We start from the raw sequence: 17,952 nt of genomic DNA, 5'->3' as shown, positions 1-17,952 counted from the left end.
TATTATTTATTATTATTGTTCCCTCTCCCTTTATATTTGGGTTTCTTCTATATTAAGATATGGTCTATACACTTTCTGTGAATGCTGCTTATGCAGTTCTGCACTGGTACTTGATGTAATGTACATTGATTAAATAAAGTTTTTTTGGATAAAAAAAAAAAAAAAAACTGCACGTCATCGGTGTGGCTGGACAGAAACGACAGAGACGGTGTAAAAACAAACCCATCGCTTCTTTATTTGTCATTGTACAGTAGTCATTCACACGTAGCTGCCTGGAGTTGGTCTCTTTTGTTCAAACTTCTTCCTCATTTTTCCATCAACACGTTGGAAGAATCATGGACAAAATATAAAAACAAACCAAACAAAGAAATTAACAGCAAAATGCCCCTTTTCACAACAAAAACTACATTTGGCAAAAAAACAGGGAACATCGGGGTTGATCCAGTGCATCGAGATTATACCGAGGTCCCAGACTGATCGTCCAATCAGCTTCGACCTGCTCACCTGTCGCCAGGTGAAGCCGCGCATCAGCGTCACAGACATGAAAGCGAGCGGCTGAGCTGCTGCGTTTATGGCACAACGAGGGCGGAGGCGCCGCGGCGTTTCCACGGCAGCCGACCCGTGGAAACGCCGCGGCCGTGGAAACCACTGAGATACAGACAAGCAGCAGAATCAGAACCAGCAGAATCAGAACCAGCGATGAACTGGGTTCCGTTTTCTCTCAGGAATAAAGTTCGGCTGTTTGACGAGTCACCCCCCCCCCCCTCCTCAGTGCTGCCGCCTCCCACAGCCTGAGCGGACCTTGAACGCACCACGGGAAGCTGCATCAGTGCAGACAGCGGACCGAGGCCACCTGGTGGACAGGTGGAGTCAGAACACAGTTACTGGATCAGAACATCAGAGACAACCTCGGGTCACATGAAGAGGCAGAACCTGAGCTAACCCAGAAGGATGCGGTCGGGTTCTACTCCAGCCCAACATGCCTCAGGTCCAGTTATTCCCACGTTAACCCAGAGGTAGAACCTAAAGGTTCTGCTCTGGAGGTTCTGCTCAGAAACGCTGAGGTTCTGGTTCTAAACTGCCTTAAGGACTAAAACCGGGCTGAAGGTCTTCAGAAACCCAAGCATGAAACCACCAGGCGGTTCCACTGAACCAGCAGAACCTCTTGAGAACCGACCAGAACCAAAACCTGACTAGAACATGGTGTGGGCGGAGCGGTTCTGGTTCTAACACCCAGAGTTGAGTTTCTGGAGACCGGTACCGACTTCCTGCAGCTCCAAGTCCTTTCAGTCCCAGGTGCTCCGGTTCTGATCCGGTTCTGATCAACAGTTCCTCCCCTGGCTTCGGTCCGTTTCAACCGACAAACGGACCGGTTCCCAAACCGGATGAGATTTATGACATCCGGACCTAAAACCCGAAACCCAAGTTCTGTTTCTGAGAAACCCGTTTCAGTTTAAAGTCAGGAATGAGTTCGGAACCAAGAATCCATCCTGAGTTCTGGATAAATCTTGATCAGAACCACTTTAAAAAGGAACTGCCTGGAGAGACAGGAGGGCTGGGTTCTTCCACCCGTCCATTTGGACCCAGTTGGACCCGTTCTGCTGTCAGAACAGCACTTTTCTCTTCCCAGATGCTGATTTCATCTAAACAAGATAAACGTTTGGAGAAACAAACATAATTTTTACAGAATCAATCCAGAACATGAACCGGACCTGGACCTCCTCTCACACGGAACCGGACCGTCTGGAAGCCCCGACCCACACGGATGAGCAGCGATATGTAGAATTCACTAAAGCAAGACGGGTCACTCTGAGGACCTTCTCCAACTGAACCAGGCCGCAGCGTCGGAACCGGACCAGAACTTGGCGGCGGGGACAGAAGGCGGCGCTCCGGTCGGGCCCGGCTGGAAGAGCTGCGGCACCGAATAAATTAAAGTCAACAAAAACACAAACACTCCTGAGAAAAAGAACCGGTGATCAGCGAGGCCGGCCGGGCCGCCGGACCCAACAAGCGGGTCGGACGAGGCTCAATTTAAACACGGGGGGGGGCACCAGAACCTCAGCGACCCGAAACCCAGACCCAAGGACAGCGGGTCGGTCCTGCTTCCAGATTCTGGTTCCGGTGGGAATGTGGGAGGAATACTGAGCAGCGCCTGAACGTCGACATCTTTCGTTTCTCCTAAAAGCAGCGGACGAGGCGCCGTGATTGGCCGAGGGAGGAGGCGCCGTGATTGGCCGAGGGAGGAGGTGCCGTGATTGGCCGAGGGAGGAGGGGCCGTGATTGGCCGAGGGAGGAGGGGCGGGAGTGTCATTTACAGTAAACTACAGATATATACACACACCCATAAATGTACAGAGAACAAATATGTACATGCTGAGGGTCCTCTTCCTCCTCTGCAGCGCCAGTAGAGCGGCTCCTCCTCTTCCTCACCTGTCTGTAGTGTAACGGGGGGGGGGGGGGGGGGGGGGCTCAGCCATGTCACATGACCCGGCGGGCTTAGCTGTTCTTCAGCAGCGTTCTGTCGTCAGGAAGAGCTGAGGAAGAGGAGGAGGAGGAGGAGAGAGCAGCGACGGTGGTGGTGGCCGAGGAAGAGGAGGTCGTACAGGAGGAGGAGGAGGTTGAGGAAGAGGAGGAGAGGAAGGGGAAGGAGAGCAGCTGTCCGGACTCGGCGGAGAGGAGGGAGCAGCAGCGCAGGTCGACCGTCTGCAGGGCGGGGCAGCACTGCAGCAGCTGGACGCACTGCTCCGTCAGCTTCACGCAACCTGCAGGACAAACAGGTGAGCGACGAAGAGCGACGAAGAGGAGGAGGAGGAGGAGCGGCCTGACGCCTCCTTACCTGCCAGGTTGATGTGGGTCAGACTCTCCCTCAGGGGGGAGACGGTGAGGTTGCGCACCGTCTGGTCGGTGATGCTGCCGCAGTGGCTGAGGTCCAGGCGGCTCAGGTGGGGGGTGTGGCGCCCCAGGAGGCGGGACGCGGCGTCCGTCAGGTCCAAACCGGCCAATCGCAGCTCAGCCATGTTCTGGAACCGCCCCGCCCTGCCCTCGCTGGGAGCTGACGGACCAATGGGAGCAGAGAACAGAGTCAGACTGTGGAGGAAAGGTTCTGGGCCAGCGGGTGGGGGGGGGGGGCTCACCTGTGCGGGTCTCAGGGGGCGGGGCCAGCAGCTCCCTCAGGTGCGAGTCCTTCAGGTCTTCCACCCGGCTGAGGTCCAGCAGCTTCAGGCAGGGACAGACGGCCTGACACAGAGCCGAGACCGCCGGCCACGCGCAGCCCGACACGTTGAGCTCCAGCAGACCTGCCGGGTCAGAGCGGCGTGAGGCGGGGCGGGGGGGGCGAGGCGGCGAGGGGGGGGGGCGGGGGACTCACCTGGTAGACGGTTGATGAGCCACATGAGCTGCTTCTTGGAGATGTTGGTGTAGCCCAGGTTGAGGGAGACGGGCTGGCGGCGGATGATGCCGCTGAGCATGGGCGGCGTGATGGAGCGCTGGCGGCTCAGGTCCATCTGGGTCCACAGCCGCTTGTCGCAGCACCTGGAGGGAGACGGGGGGGACAGGTGATCAGCGGGGGGTCAGCGGGGGTCAGCGGCGGCGCCACAGGAAGGCGTGTCGGGCGACTGACCAGCGGCTCCAGGTGCGGCACACCCTCATGCAGACGCAGAGCTCCCGCTGACTCAGGTAGGTGAAGACCCGCAGCCAGGCGTCGCGGGTCATGATGTGGGCGGAGCCACAGTCCAGCAGCAGGCAGCTGGGCTCGGGGCAGGCGGGCGGCGGCCGCACCAGGTGGCGCTCCATCTGGACGGGCCGGGGGGGCGAGGGCACGGCCGGCGGGCTGCGCTTCATCATCTGAGAGCGCGGCGCCAGGCGGGACGGCTGGGAGCAGGGCGACGCCGCCATGGCCGACATCAGCAGGCCGCTGCCGGCGCCGCCGTTGGAGGTGGGGATGGAGGAGGAGGCCGAGGAGGAGACGCTGTTCCTCGGGTTCTTGGTGTTGTTGCGCACCTTGTTGCTGCGGCTGCCTTTGGCCCCGCCCCCTCCGCCGTGTCTGTGATTGGCCAGAACCCCGCTGGCGTTCTCCTTCTCCCCGCCCCCCGCCCCTCCCCGGGTCCGTCCGTTGCGCGCCTCCTGGCCGTTGCTGCGCTGCTTGGCGGCGAAGCCGTCGTGCAGCGAGGAGGCGGCGATCAGGTTGGAGGAGAGGGGGGAGGGCGGGGGCAGCGAGGCCGAGTTCTTCCTGCTCCTCTCCGAGGAAGGAGGCTCCTCCTCCTCGCCGTCCACCGGACCCGGTTTCCGCGCCCGGGAAGAGACCTCCCCTCGCTTGCGGGCCTTGTCCCCGCCTCCCCCAGGCTGCTCCTCCTCCCTGTCCTCCTCCCCCCTGCCCCCCTCCCCCTCCGACTCCTCGCTGGCGCTGAAGCCGAGCTCGGCCAGCCGCCGCGCCCGCTCCCGCTCGCTGCGGCTCCGCTCTCTGTCCGCCCGGCCGCCGCCACTGTTGCCGTAGACGACGGCGGGGGGCGGGGCCGGCGAGGACGACGAAGGCGAGGACCCGCCCCCTTGCTCCCCCCTGAGGGAGTCGTCCGAATCCGACTCGGAGTCGGACTCGGAGCTGGAGGAAGAGGAGGAGGAGGAGGAGGGCCGGCGCTCCAGCAGACACATGCGCTTGAAGCGCTCCAGCTTCTCTCGGTGGTGGGAGCGCTGCTCCGCGCTGGACGCCGCGCCCGCCGCTCCGGCGCCCCCTGCAGGCTGGGAGGAGGAGGAGACGCCCTGCTGACCTCCAGCTGCTCCTCCAGAGGAGGAAGAGGGTCCATTGGCCTCCCCCGCCTCCTGTTTGGGTTTCTGGTCAGAGAAGAGATCACCGTTACTCGTTATTCCTGATCACCATCATTATTTCACTCTTTATAACTTTAACTCAAGCAAAGTCGCACAGAGTTTAGATGCTGCGGGTCTTTTAGCAACTAATCTGCACAGCGAGGAAACAAAATGATTTGTTGTTTGTATATGTTTCAAAAGACATGAAAAATTAAACTGGGAAAAAAAAATTTTTAAAAAATAAATAAATCACATTAAATCGCAGTATTAAGAAAAAAAATATTGCAATTAGATTATTTTCCAAAATCGTTCAGCCCTAGTCCGTACGCCGTCTCATGTGTGAATACGCACTTTTATCTTATTTTGGGTCCGGTGTTTCTGTTTTGTATTTCGCTGTAACCGTGTGAACATCACATTATTTAAAGGGAACAACAGCAGAAATCGCCTTTTGACTGCTGAGCAATGATGGCGTCACACAAGTTTACATTTAAATGTCTCATTTCCTCTGAACTTCACGGTTTGCAGTCTTTCATCACCTGCAGCTACGCTTTACTAAGAAATAACCGCTGTGGCTGCCAGACGGCGCACCGACAGCATAATAAACTACCGTATTTTCCGGACCATAAGTCGCACCAGCCATAAAATGCATAATAAAGAAGGAAAAAACATACATAAATTGCACTGGATTATAAGTCGCATTTTTGGGGGAAATTTATTTGATAATATCCAACATCAAGAACAGACATGTCATCTTGAAAGGCAATTTTAAATAAAAACAGAACATAGGCAACAACAGGCTGAATAATTGTACGGTTAGCTTGCGTTACATGACATAACTGAGAACCTGCCTGGTGTGTTAACATAACATATTAAAAGCTATTCAGATAACTTTAGCATAAATAACATGCAAAGAAGTTAACCAAAGCGCCCGTGTCACTCCAAATAACTAAAATCCAGTGAAATCTTCATCCTCAGTGTCACTTTCAAATAACTCCGTTAACTCCGGAGGTTGAAGATGCGGCACTTCCGCTTCTACGTCGCTTACGTCTGATTCAACACAGGCCTAGAGCGCCCTCTTGTGGTTTGGTGTGAAAATAACAGGTGTAATGATATACCGGTAAAAATGTGTAATAATTTCACACATAAGTCGCTTTAGAGTATAAGTTGCACCCCCGGCCAAACTATAAAAAAAAACTGCGACTTATAGTCCGGAAAATACGGTATATTCAATATATCTTCGTTCATAATAAACGTTAAATAAGGTGAATTTTAGTTTTTTATGGTCCTTTTTAAGCTAAAAGCGCATTCAACGGCGACGCAGAAGTTGTTCTGTTTGCACAGAGGAGCTGACGGTACGGATCGGGGCGCCTCAGACTCTACAGGCCTCAGTCAGCAGAACCAGTCTGGCTGCTCGGATGGAGGAAAAAGCCTCCAGAACCAAGATGGCAGCAGGACCTGTAGAACCGAGCAGAGATGTCGGGTCACGCTGCAGGACTCCAGACCTGGAGGAATGGAGCTGACGGCCGTGGCCTAGTCAAAGTCCAGACCTTTTCAGTCGGTCTGAATCTGAACTCTAAACTGGACTCTGCGTCCCACAAGCACAGAACAGAACTTTATTATCTTTCACTGCCAACGTTGAACTTTTCAAATTAAAGCTTTTTTGCACCATTATCTCTGCACTACAGACATTCTTCTGCACACTTTTAAAAGCTGTTTTTCTCCTGCATTGTTCTCCTCACTGCTGCATTTTATTCTGTAATGTTATTTTATTTCAGCTGCAATCATTACGTTGTCGTAAGCTGTCTGCATCTTTATTGTCGTTTTTATGAACTCGACATTAAAGTTTGTCTAAATCTAGGAATGAATTCTTCGGCGACCCGAACAGAACATCAAATATTTTCCACGGGTCCAAACCCGTCAGTCCCAGCGCGTTCAGGGACACCAGAGCTAACGGACCGAGCTGGTTCTGACCCGGCAGCCTGTCCGGGTCAGTCAGGCACTGCAGCAGAAACCCGCCTGCTTACATATTTTCACTAATAAAAAGAATCTGACGGGTCCGATCTGGTTCTGAGAGAAGTGAAGGTGTGTCGAACCTTTTTCAGGCGTTTCTCGTGCGCGCCTTTAATCTGAAGGAGAAAAGGAAGCAGACGTTAACCATCAAACCGGACCGTCCACAACCTGCAGCAGCGGATCGTTCAGAACCAGCAGAACCTTCTTCTTGGGGCCGCTGTCCAGGGGCTGCTCCTTCTCCTTCTTCCTCTTGTGCCCGCCCTCCGCCCGGCCCGCCTCCTCCAGGGGGGGCGGCGCCTTCTTCTTGGGGGGCGGCTCGTCCGTCAGCTTCCAGCGGCCCACCTCGCCGTTGTCCAGCCGCCGCTTCCCCGACCCGTCCGCCTGGTCCTGGACCCAAACACACAGCCGGTTCAGACAGGCGGTTCTGGTCACGCCCAGGTTCTCACAACCACCAGCAGGAAGTTAATCTGCTGTCGGGTTCCTGGGTAAAACCGACCAGAGACCCGTTTGCTGTCTAAGCAGGACCTGCCGGTACCGGTCCGACTCACCTTGCTGGTCTTCCCCTCCTTGTGGCACTTCGGACACTCCCAGCAGTTCGGGATCTCGTCGTTGATGATTCCATCAGCTTTTCCCATCTGCAGGGGAAAGAAATGAGTTCAAATGAGCAGCACCAGAACCCACCAGACCCGGTCACGGTTCAGCAGAGAACCCGTTCTGGTGCAGCAGAACCTTTACGGTTCGTCTCAGTCGTCTGGAACATCAGCGGCTCATGATCCCCCCCCAGAGTTCTGTTCTGGCCGGGTTCTGTGTGTCTGGTTATGGCGCTGGTTGTTCAGAGAGATCCAAGCATGTCCATGGAAAGTTAAGTGGAAGGAAAAAGTGCGTCAGAATCGCAGCCTCGGGTGGACGGTGCAGGAAAACCCGTTCCAGGGTTCTGGTGAGATTCACACGGGCTGGACAGGAACTGGAGTCAGAATAGGGCTGGGCGATATGGATTAAAAAATAAATCTCTGATTTTATCATACCAAATCCGATTAATCGATTTTTTCCTCCTTTTTGTTTCATAAAAAGAAATTAATGAAATTATTTTAAAACCTTGCTTTTTATGTCAAGCATTTCGTCAGGGAGTTGACCTGAATTCAAAGTGCAACTAAAAACAAGCTGTGAAACATGTAAAACAAGATGGCAGCCATGCCATTATAAACAATGAAAATATAACAAAACATTTGCTGCTAGTGGTATTACACATTGAGCTAAGAACAGGCTTCACTGCACTTGTGAACTTCAAACTAAGTTAAAAAAAAAGTAAATTAGTAAATGAAGTACCTCGTATTATGGTAAAAAAAAAAGTTTCCACTTAACAATATTTTGACAATAATTTTGCCAAAACATATATTCAGCATCACATGCTGTTCTCTTCATGGAAACCCAATGAGTGGATTGGCAAAATAAAATCCAGATTTTCCAAAAATTAAATCTTAAAGAATTGTAAATTCGAATTAATCGATTAAATCGATTTATCGCCCAGCCCTAAGTCAGAACCTGAAGATCAACCACACAAACGTTTCCAGGACCTGGACTAGAGCAGTCAAACCAGGCGAGCTGCCATCAGATGGAACCGACTTCAACCTGACAATCCAACATGGCTGCGATGTGTTTAAAATATTCTGTTTCCTTTAAAAACGCCTCATCTGCAGTTCAGGTTGCTTCTGAACAGGCATGCACAAACCCGTGGAGAACCTTTCGTGGAGAACCTTCTGACCACGTTCCTTTAGTGAACGTCCAACATGCTGAGATCGTATTGAACTAATTATTTAGTTATTAACAACAATATTTAGTTATTAACAACAATATCATCTCAGCAGAACCACAGGCTGACCGGCTCCATACCACCATGCAGAGAAGCCCAGACCCGGTACCGAGAGCAGATACTGAACACCGCATGGTGGTACCGCTCAGTAGGAACACATTTCTGGACCAGACATCATTTTTAATCGATTCTGACAGGATTGGGTTCTGGAGTCCAGAACTCCTCCGTCTAGAGCAGGGGTGTCCAAACGTTTCGGTACGTGGGCCGAAATTGTCAAGTCAAAGGAACTCAAGGGCCAAAAAATTAATAAAAACATTTTAAACCAAAAAAAAATTTGTTAATTTGCTTGCTTGATGATTTTAAATACATAAATTAGTCCATTGTAGGAAATGAATGTGTAAATCACTGTATATCCAAAGTTTTAAAAAAAGAGTTTTGCTTATTTGTCGTATTAAAAGATGGTCGTCCAGTTTGAAAATTATTTAGAATAATTTAATTTGACTCTTTAACAATAATGAACTCTTTTTGGTCTAGCAATATCAGAACAGTGTTTGGGTCGGTTGTTCTTTGAGAACACTTGCTGTAATTAGCCAATTTTAATAATTTAGTCCAAAGCAGATTTTAATGCATCAAAGTCTGAATTTGAGTCATTAAATGTCGTTGGACAGATGTTACTATGAAATTAAAGAGAATGACAAAAGGGTGTTTATTAAAAGATGAAAACTTTAACATTTTCAATTATAGGATTTTAACTTTTCTAGAATAATTTTGCCCTAATTAAAAACTAAAATCTTCCATCTGCATCAGCCTGTGCTGGTGGACCAGATCTTTCTTGAAATGCAGTTAGAGGGCCACCCAAAATCAGCACAAAGGCCACAAATGGCCCCCGGGCCGCACTTTGGACATGCCTGGTCTAGAGACACCAAAAGATTCTGATGCACCAGCAGGTGTTAGCAGAACCGACTGTGTGCTGAAAAGGCCGTCTCCTCCTCGGTACCGCCGGCCCGGCCCGGCCCGGCCCGCTCACCTTCAGGCAGCTGGGGTGGATGATCTCGTTGCAGATGGTGCACTCCATCAGGCAGAGGCTGAACTTCTCCTCCTCAGAGTCCACCGTGTCCTCCTTCCCCGCCTCGCCGCAGGCGAAGCACACGGCGGTGTGCGGCAGCACCGGCTGCACACACAAACGATATTTATTAGAATTTATTAGACTCTAACACACAAACGTTACATTATCAATTATTTATGACTTTAAGGCAAAGCTCGTCAAGATAAACCAGAATGTCAGTAAATAAACATTAATTAAAGCCAAAGGAACATCAACAAATAAAGGATTTAAACTGATTTAAAGAGGCAAAAACACTTAAAAGTGATGCTAGAAAATCTCTAAATATATATAAAAGATGTTCTAATGGATCGAGAAATGCTAAATAAAATTACAGATAAAATATATTTAAAAAAAATTTAATGTTAAAGGTTTTAAACTTTAAATAGTGAATAAAATTCCAGGTAAACACTTTAGGTAGATATTTAATTTAATGTCAAAATATAATAATAAAGACAAAAATAGAAAATAAAAATATTGTAAATATAAAAGGAAAAAAAAAACATTTGAAAAAATGTTAGCTTCCAAAAATAAAACAATATATCCACCTTTACTAAATTAATCGTTAAGCAGATTAAAGAATCGTGATATTTAAATAAAAAAAATAAAGTAAAACTAACCTCTTAGTTAAAATGTTTTATATAATAAATAAAATTAATTTAACCAAAAAGTAAATTGGGTGAAAGAAATCTGAAATATAAGATTAAATCTCTTATTTAAAAAGAGTTAAAATTAAAACGTTTTTAAACTCCAGGGAAATTTATCTCCGCTGGTCAACCTGCAGCTCAGAACCGGCCCAGTGGACCTGCAGAACCGGCCCAAAGCGGCTGGTTCTGCAGGTCCTGCATCTCCTGTCCGCAGCCTGTAGAGGGCGCCTCCCTCCTAACTACCCGACCGGCACCAGAACAGAACCGGCTGCAGAACCTTCTGCTGTGGCGGAGGATAAAAAGAAACCTCAGAGATGGACCGGCGCCAGCGCTCGCTGCAGTTGCCACGGAAACCCAGCATCGCGGCCCGCTGGGCTGATGCTATTTGAAGGAGCTCCACACAGAACCACAAAGGATGCGGTTCTGTGTCTGTTTGGACCCGACTGTGGGACAGAACCCGGGTCAGAGACTCCCGAGTCGCTCCAGCGCCAAGCGGTTCTGATCAAACGCTCACGGAGACCCGCTTAGCGACGTTAGAGAGCCTGAACCGGGCTGTGACGGGTCCGGTCCCGTCAGAACCCGGATCAGAACCGGTGGTGTGTGTGTGGGGGGACTCACCGCCGTGCACTGCCTCTGCAGGCAGGACTGCTTCATGCGGCCCGGCCCGCCGAACTTCTTCATGTCCTTGCAGAAGTGGCACTCTCCACACTCCGTCCTCATGCAGGCCTGGCAGCGCCGGCACCGGGTCCTCCTGCGCCGCGCCCCGCTGCCAGCCCCCCCGCCCAGCGCCTTACTGCCCGACATCCCCAGACAAGTCAGCTGCACACACAGAGAAGCGGGTCAGCGCCACAGCACCTTCAGAACCGGTTCTGAAGCAGAACTTCTGACGTTTGGGGCTCGTTTCGGATCGTGGCGGCACCGGAACATCCATGGATGGGTCACCTGCTGATAACTGATCCAGAGGTTCTGGACCTTCTGCTCTGGGTTCTGTGCTAACATGGACCTCACATAACTACCAGAACCAGTACTTTGATCTGGGCAGAAAGGCTTATTGGACCTTAGCTTGTGAAACGCGTCTCGGCTGCTGAAGAATTTCTGCTGCTTTAAACAACAAATGTCACCAAACGTCAGAACACATCAGAACCGGCAGCAGAACTCACATTTACGGCAGCCCGGCTCATTTCTCTGACCTGCGCGCTGCGTTCAGGGAACCTGGGATAAATCTGCATCATTGTGTGCAGCTCATCGTACGGGAACATCTCAGAAAGTGAAACCCAGAACTAGGGCTGAACGATTTTGGAAAATAATCTAATTGCGGTTTCTTTTCTTAATATTGCGATTTAATGTGATTTTTTTCCCGCAGTTTAATTTATCATGTCTTTTTAAACATATACAAACAACAAATCAATTTGTTTCCTCGCCGTGTGGATTAGTTGCTAAAAGACCCACAGCATCTAAACTCAGAGCAGAAATGATTGCGTTCTGCTTACAATATATTTCAACCAAAATTGCAATTTTGACTTTTCTCTGCATTAACCACAAGCAACAAAAATGGCCTCTAAATAAAGATGTTTGTAAACAAGGACTATTTTAAACAAGAACTTTTAATGTTTCTATTAATCAGAATATTATTCAAGAGAACAGCTTTTAGTTGATTTGGACATCAATCCTTGTTGAACATAAAGTGCAACCAACAAGCAAGTCTATGTATTAAACTGATTGACCTGTACTTAATGCTATGTATGATTATATAAACTCTAAAACAAGTAATAAAATTAGATTATCTCACTGCTGCAACTGTCTTCCCTTCCATGTGGAGGCAAACCCACTTTAAACATTTTACCAACACCTAATGGACGCGTCTAATTCCCTGATTGTTACATAGCCAAAAATTGCAGACTTTGCGTTTTGGAAATCGCGTTTCTTTAAATCGTGATTATATTGAAAATGCGATTAATTGTTCAGCCCTACTCAGAACCGGTCCAGAGGGACGAATCACAGAATCTTTGGTGATGATTTTTTTTCTACCGACGGTGAAACGCAAACATTCAGTGTCTCAGAAAATTAGAAAACTGTTCATTACTGGAAACTCTGAGCAGCTAATTAACTCCACACACCTGCCAAGGTGTTCTGCAGGTTCTACACGGCGCTGGTCCGACTCAGCCTGACCCAAAGCGCCTGCATCAGCCCGGCTCTGCTACCGAGCCATGGCTGAGTCCAGTGGACACCGGGCCCAGAGGAGCCGGAGACCACCGGCACCACGGTCCCTCAGTCTGGGTCAGGCGGCGCCGACTGGACAGAGGTCCAGAGGACGGCGTCAGCAGCAGCAGAACCACAGAAGCTGCTGGTCCACGGTTCCAGAACATTAAGTGGAAGGAAGACGTTTGGTGGCAGAAGGCGAGGAGCTTCACCTGGAGCCGCCACACACAGAAGAACCGTCTAAACCGGGCCCAGGAGGAAAGGAACCGGACTGCGGCTCAGTGGTCCAAAGTCCTGCTTTCAGATGGAATTAAGTTTCACTTCATCTGGAGATCAGGGTCCAGAGTCTGGGGGTCCAGAATCCACGCTGCCTGAGGTCCAGAGATGGTTTGGGCTGCTGGTTCTGGTCCACTGGAGGTTCTGATGTCCACCAGGACACGCTTCCCTCTGCTGACAAGCTGTATGGAGAGGCTGGTTTTCCAGCAGGACCTGGTACCGGCCCAAAGTACCAAAGCTGGTCCAATGACCATGGTGGTCCTGTTCCTGATTGGCCAGCAAAGCCTTCTGACCAGAACCACACGCAGGATCTCTGGGCTGTTGTCCAGACACCAGAACCAAGCAGAACCGCAGGCTGACGGCCTCTATGAACCCTGACAGTGCTTAGAACCTCCTTTTCTGGTTGGTTCTGATGTGATTTCCTGATTTTCTGAGATGCTGAATTTGGGTTTTTGTTCCCTGGAAGCCATAATCATAAAAATTACAAGAAGGAAACTGAAATATTTAACTCTGTGGAACAAATCATTAAACTTCACTTCCTGAAATGAGGGAAAATATTTCACTTTAACGTAGAGCTGGACGATAATTCAACAATAAAAAGTTCAATAGAATAACAGTTTCCCTTCCTTCAGCATTCTAACATGTAGGTTAATATTAGATCATTATATCCTCCCAGCCAATCACAACGCAGACCCAGGAAGCTCCGCCCCTTTCAGAGTTAAGAGACCACGCGTTCTTTTTTTTTTTTTTAAAAACTGGTAGTTTTGGTAAAAAGTTGGTTGAATAAAGGGTCGAGTTTGAATTCTGTGTTTGTGTCTTCATCTAAAAATAGGTTGCTAAGCAACAGCATAAAATGGCCAAGGCTGCACTTAAAATAAATGTTTTTAATTTGTTGATAATTATCGATATCGATCAATATTATTTATATTTTATCGATATGTTTTTTCCTACATCGTCCAGAACTAGTTTAACGTAATATTGTAAATTTTGGAGCGGTGGGCTTTAAAATAGCGATAAGTAACGACACCTAGTGGTTAGAATCAGAACAACACGTCCACAGCGCCGCCATTACTGAGCTGCTGCTGTGAAACTCCACAGGACGGGTCTATGGGGGGGTTCTGGTTCTGGTTCTGGTCCGCTTCTCTTCCAGGCCTCCATGTCTGCAGGCTGCTGCTCCTTTACCAACATAAAACCCCAAACGCTGCGCTCTGTGTGCTGGGAACCCTGGGAACTCTCAGCTGATTGGCTGAGGAACCAGGAAGTAAACACTCTCTGAACCGAAGCAGTTCTGGACCGTAGCTCCAGGTCTGAAAGGAGAAAAACGCGGCAAAGACGTTGTTGATGGAGAGGAATGTTTTTAGGGAATGTTGCTTATATCCCGGGTGAGAAATGAGGATTTAGGTTGATTTTACAGTAAATGTGAGTTATTGCGCTTTTAAAGTCCGACCCACATCAGAACCTGATCATAACAGGAAGGGTTCTTCATCAAAGGTCCACCTCAGGGTGGGCAGCAGATTGTTCAGGATTCACACAGAATCAGAACCATTCCCGGTCCGTCGGATGGACCTTTGGTCCGTGCAGACCTCGGGTCTAAGCGGCTGAGATGCTAACGCTCACTGAGCTGAACGTCTGTGATCGTCTCAGCCTGCAGGTCCAAAGCTGACGTGGACTCAGCTGTTCCTCTCTGATCTCTGCTGCCTCTCCATCTGAACTGATAAGACAACGTTTGAGCTGAAATCATCTGAACTGATCCCACATCCATGTTGGTCTGATTTATAGCGGGCTTGAAGAGCTCGAGCCAATCAAAGAACGCAGACTGTAGGCATCATGGGTGATAAAAGCCCTAACCTGCCTGCATGGCACCAACCACAGCGTCCAACCAGCACGTTACTGCGGTCAGGACTACGGAGCGTTAGTCTGGGGCCAGCGGGGGCCAGTGGGGTGCAGCTCCATGTCCTGCAGCCTTCAGATGCAGCTCTTCTCCACCTGACATCTCCAGCGCCTGCAGGACCAGAGCTCTGGAGGACTCAGGCCGTCCTCCTTTATCACGTCTGACGACTTTTACGTTTGTTGATCAGGATAAAACCAAACGATGCTCATTAACGAGCTCCATGACTCCCTTTCCTCCAGAATCAGCCGTAGCTCCCCGTCTCACATTCACCAAAAACACGTTGATGATCCAAGACTTTGAGGAAAACATTCTGAGGGCTCTAGAGACAAAAGTGAACTTTTCTGGAAGCTGTGCGCCTCGTTGCATCTGGTGTAGAGCTTTTAGCATTTTTATAAACGTCTAAAGTCAAACATGGTGGTGGTATCACGGTCTGATCTGCAGCTGCATGACCGGATCACTGCTGTAACCCATTAATCATGTGCAATATAATCACAATTTTAATAAACCTAGTCTCCATGCAGTTTTTGGCTGTATAACAATTAACAGCTCAGACCTTTAGGAGTCGGTAATTATGTTTAAAGTGGCTTTGCTCCACATGGAAGGGAAGAGAGCTGCAGCAGTGAGATAATCTAACTTTATTACTTGTTTTAGAGTTTATATAATCAATACTTTTTCACCAGAAACTTTCAGGAATCTCACCACAGCTTTAAGTAGCGGTCAGGCTGTTTAATCCATAGACTGGTAGGTTGTTGTTTATGTTCAACGACGATTGATGTCCAGCTCAATTCAAAGTTGTTCTCCTGAATAAGAACATTCTGATTAATAAAAACGGATTAATTTGTTGTTTTAAATAGTCGTCGTTTACAAACATCTTTACCTACAGACCACGATTGTTGCTTGTGGTTAGGAAAGTCAAAGTTAAATCACTATTATTATTTTAAGCAACCATGAATTCTGGTCTCTGGCAGCAAATGCTTTAGAACGACGTCTGAGCATCAGGTTGCAACAGAGCTTTATAAACGGCCTAGTCAAATCCTGGGCTGAACTCGGGTTGAATGCACGGCCCTGAAATATTAAAGCTGCTAAGCTCCAACTGGCTGTGATATTGTGCAGTTTTATACATCAGCAAACAGAAAGTAGTTTAAACTGTCAGGTGTCCGGCCTGCACACGTGATCCTGCTGCATTTTAGTGTCTTCGAGTTAATTTAGCTTCAAACTGAAATACTGCAGACCTACTTATCGTCAGGCTGATATTCTTCCAAGTTTCCTGACAGCAGCGGGAACTAAAACTCTCCAGTGATCCCGTAGAAATGAGTTTCTCTCGCTTTTTTTTTTCCAGGCCTTTCCTCTGAAGACGCAGAAGTGCGCTTTGACTGGTCCCGATAAGAGGAATATTGATCATGTGGAAACCTGTCAGCTTCCTGCTGGACGCCAGCGGCAGTAAGGCTCTGCTAGCGGCTAACAGCTAGCGGCGCTCCGCAGCGTCCGCTCAGCCACCTGCAGCCGCAACACGCGCCTTTGTTGTGTTCCCCAAACAGCCGCACACCTGGACTGTCACCCGGTGCCTCCACGCCGCCCCCACACCTGCGCGCACCCCGCAACGGGAGGAGCGCTAACGTGTTAGCATGCTAACGGGCTGTTTACCCCCTGCGGCTGCTTCCTCCTTCAGTATCCCGACATTGATCAGCTGCAGCGGGGAAGGTGGAGGGGGCGAGCCCCCGGCTGCGTGTACACACGGCGGCCTCTCACCTCTTCCTGTTAGCTCGCATGCTCCTCGCTGGCTCATTAGAATCGATATTAGCCAACAGTTAGCCGTTAGCTGCGGCTACTAGCCGTTAGCTTCAGCGCAGCGCTTCCTTGTTCGTCCCTGCGCTGGGCTGCTGCGGCTGCTCTGAGCTCCGGGGCTGCAGCCTCACTCACGTCCCATCACGCTGGCCGCTCCGCCGAGCTCCGGGACCGGGCCAGCTTCACGGACCCTCGCCGGGGTCCAAAGCGTCTCAGTTGTTGGCGAAGCGATCGATGTGGATGGAGTGAAGGGCGCAGCGGCGCTGAGCAGCAGGCTGAGTCGTGCCCATTCACGCCTCTCTCTCTCTCTCCCCCCCAGTGTCTCTCTTTCTCCGCAGTGAGTCCGCCTGGCTCCGCTCGCGGCTCGCTCTGCTTCTCCTCCTCCTGCGAGGCTTCAGCAAAACACAAAAACACGCACTGACGCCTCGCTCTCGCCAGGCGCTGCCGGCCCCGCGTAACCCTCCGCTGAGGAAACTAGTCCTCGCGCATTAACATTAATCAGTTAAAGCGCAGCGCGCGGCTTTTGTTCTCGTGTCTATTGTGAGGGGCGCCCGGTCGTTGCGTGTCGTGCGTGGTCTCGCCGCCGTTGTCAGCCCGCCTGTCACCCGTGACGCGTCGCTGGCCTCCGCATTGATTACATCACACAGGTGACCGCAGACGCCGCTTCACCCCTGGAGCAGAACGAAATAAATAAATAAATAAATCAAGGAACAAATGTAGTAAATAAAATATGGGCAGGAACTCTGCGCGCACTGCACCTTTGCGCGATGACGTCACACCCCAAAACAGATTTTTTTTTTTTTTGGGGTGTGTAGTTTTTGAAAAGTACCCAAAAATAATAGTTTAAACAGCTCCCAATAAATGAATATATTCAAAATTTAAAAAAGCTAAAGCAGTGATGATAATTATACATTTAGTATGTAAATTATATTAAAAGCTATACAAAGCCAATTTAAAACACGCAACAATCCACACTGACCCAACAGAAATAAATTGGTTAATTTTACTACACATTTTATTTTAAAACACCCAGGAACATTGTACATACACGGCAAAACAGAACACAAATAAACGTAATAACAAAGCAATCCTTTGGTCAGAAGAAATGCTGGAATTGTTCTTTGCGTAGACGAGAATATTTCAAGAACAAGTAGTAGCAACTTCTGCTGTTTTCCATTTAGCTCTGAAGTCAAAGTCTGAGGTGAGAATATCAAACCCAAATGAACCATATTCTAGTTAAAAGTAAGAAACTCTGAGGAATTCAGCAATTGTTGCGCCACCTTCATCATCAGGGGCATACGTCAAGGTCCAGTCTGTAGACTTCAGCTCGGCCTCTAACACCATCAACCCTGATCTTCCTCCACCAGAAGCTCCTCCAGCTCACAGTGGACCTCCAGCAGCTGGTGAGGCTGTGGAGCATCTTCTCCCGCTC

General features: G+C 49.5%; 1 protein-coding gene across 3 annotated transcripts; it reads right to left on the bottom strand.

The window, feature by feature from the left end:
* Positions 1–211: 211 nt before the first annotated feature.
* Positions 212–17,254, bottom strand: zgc:158376 (zf-CXXC and PHD_FXL19 domain-containing protein). Of its 3 annotated transcripts, none has more exons than XM_036148649.1 (11): positions 16,380–17,254; positions 10,988–11,188; positions 9,648–9,791; positions 7,359–7,445; positions 7,012–7,197; positions 6,894–6,926; positions 3,620–4,827; positions 3,368–3,531; positions 3,135–3,296; positions 2,837–3,052; positions 212–2,762 (listed from the first exon to the last, which is right to left on the bottom strand). In XM_036148649.1, exons 2-11 carry the CDS (start codon positions 11,171–11,173, stop codon positions 2,497–2,499), a joined length of 2,652 nt encoding a protein of 883 aa, XP_036004542.1. In that variant the 5' UTR covers positions 11,174–11,188; positions 16,380–17,254; the 3' UTR covers positions 212–2,496. The 3 variants fall into 3 exon arrangements, with proteins under 3 accessions (XP_036004542.1, XP_036004541.1, XP_036004543.1); XM_036148648.1 differs by having other exon boundaries at positions 16,485–17,254; XM_036148650.1 differs by lacking the exon at positions 16,380–17,254 and adding an exon at positions 15,972–16,337.
* Positions 17,255–17,952: the final 698 nt, after the last annotated feature.

The sequence above is a fragment of the Fundulus heteroclitus genome, chromosome 16 (assembly GCF_011125445.2).
Source record: "Fundulus heteroclitus isolate FHET01 chromosome 16, MU-UCD_Fhet_4.1, whole genome shotgun sequence".
NCBI lineage: Eukaryota > Metazoa > Chordata > Actinopteri > Cyprinodontiformes > Fundulidae > Fundulus > Fundulus heteroclitus.
The sequence above is the reverse complement of the archived record's forward strand: the minus strand, read 5'-3'. Positions and strand labels throughout refer to the sequence as shown.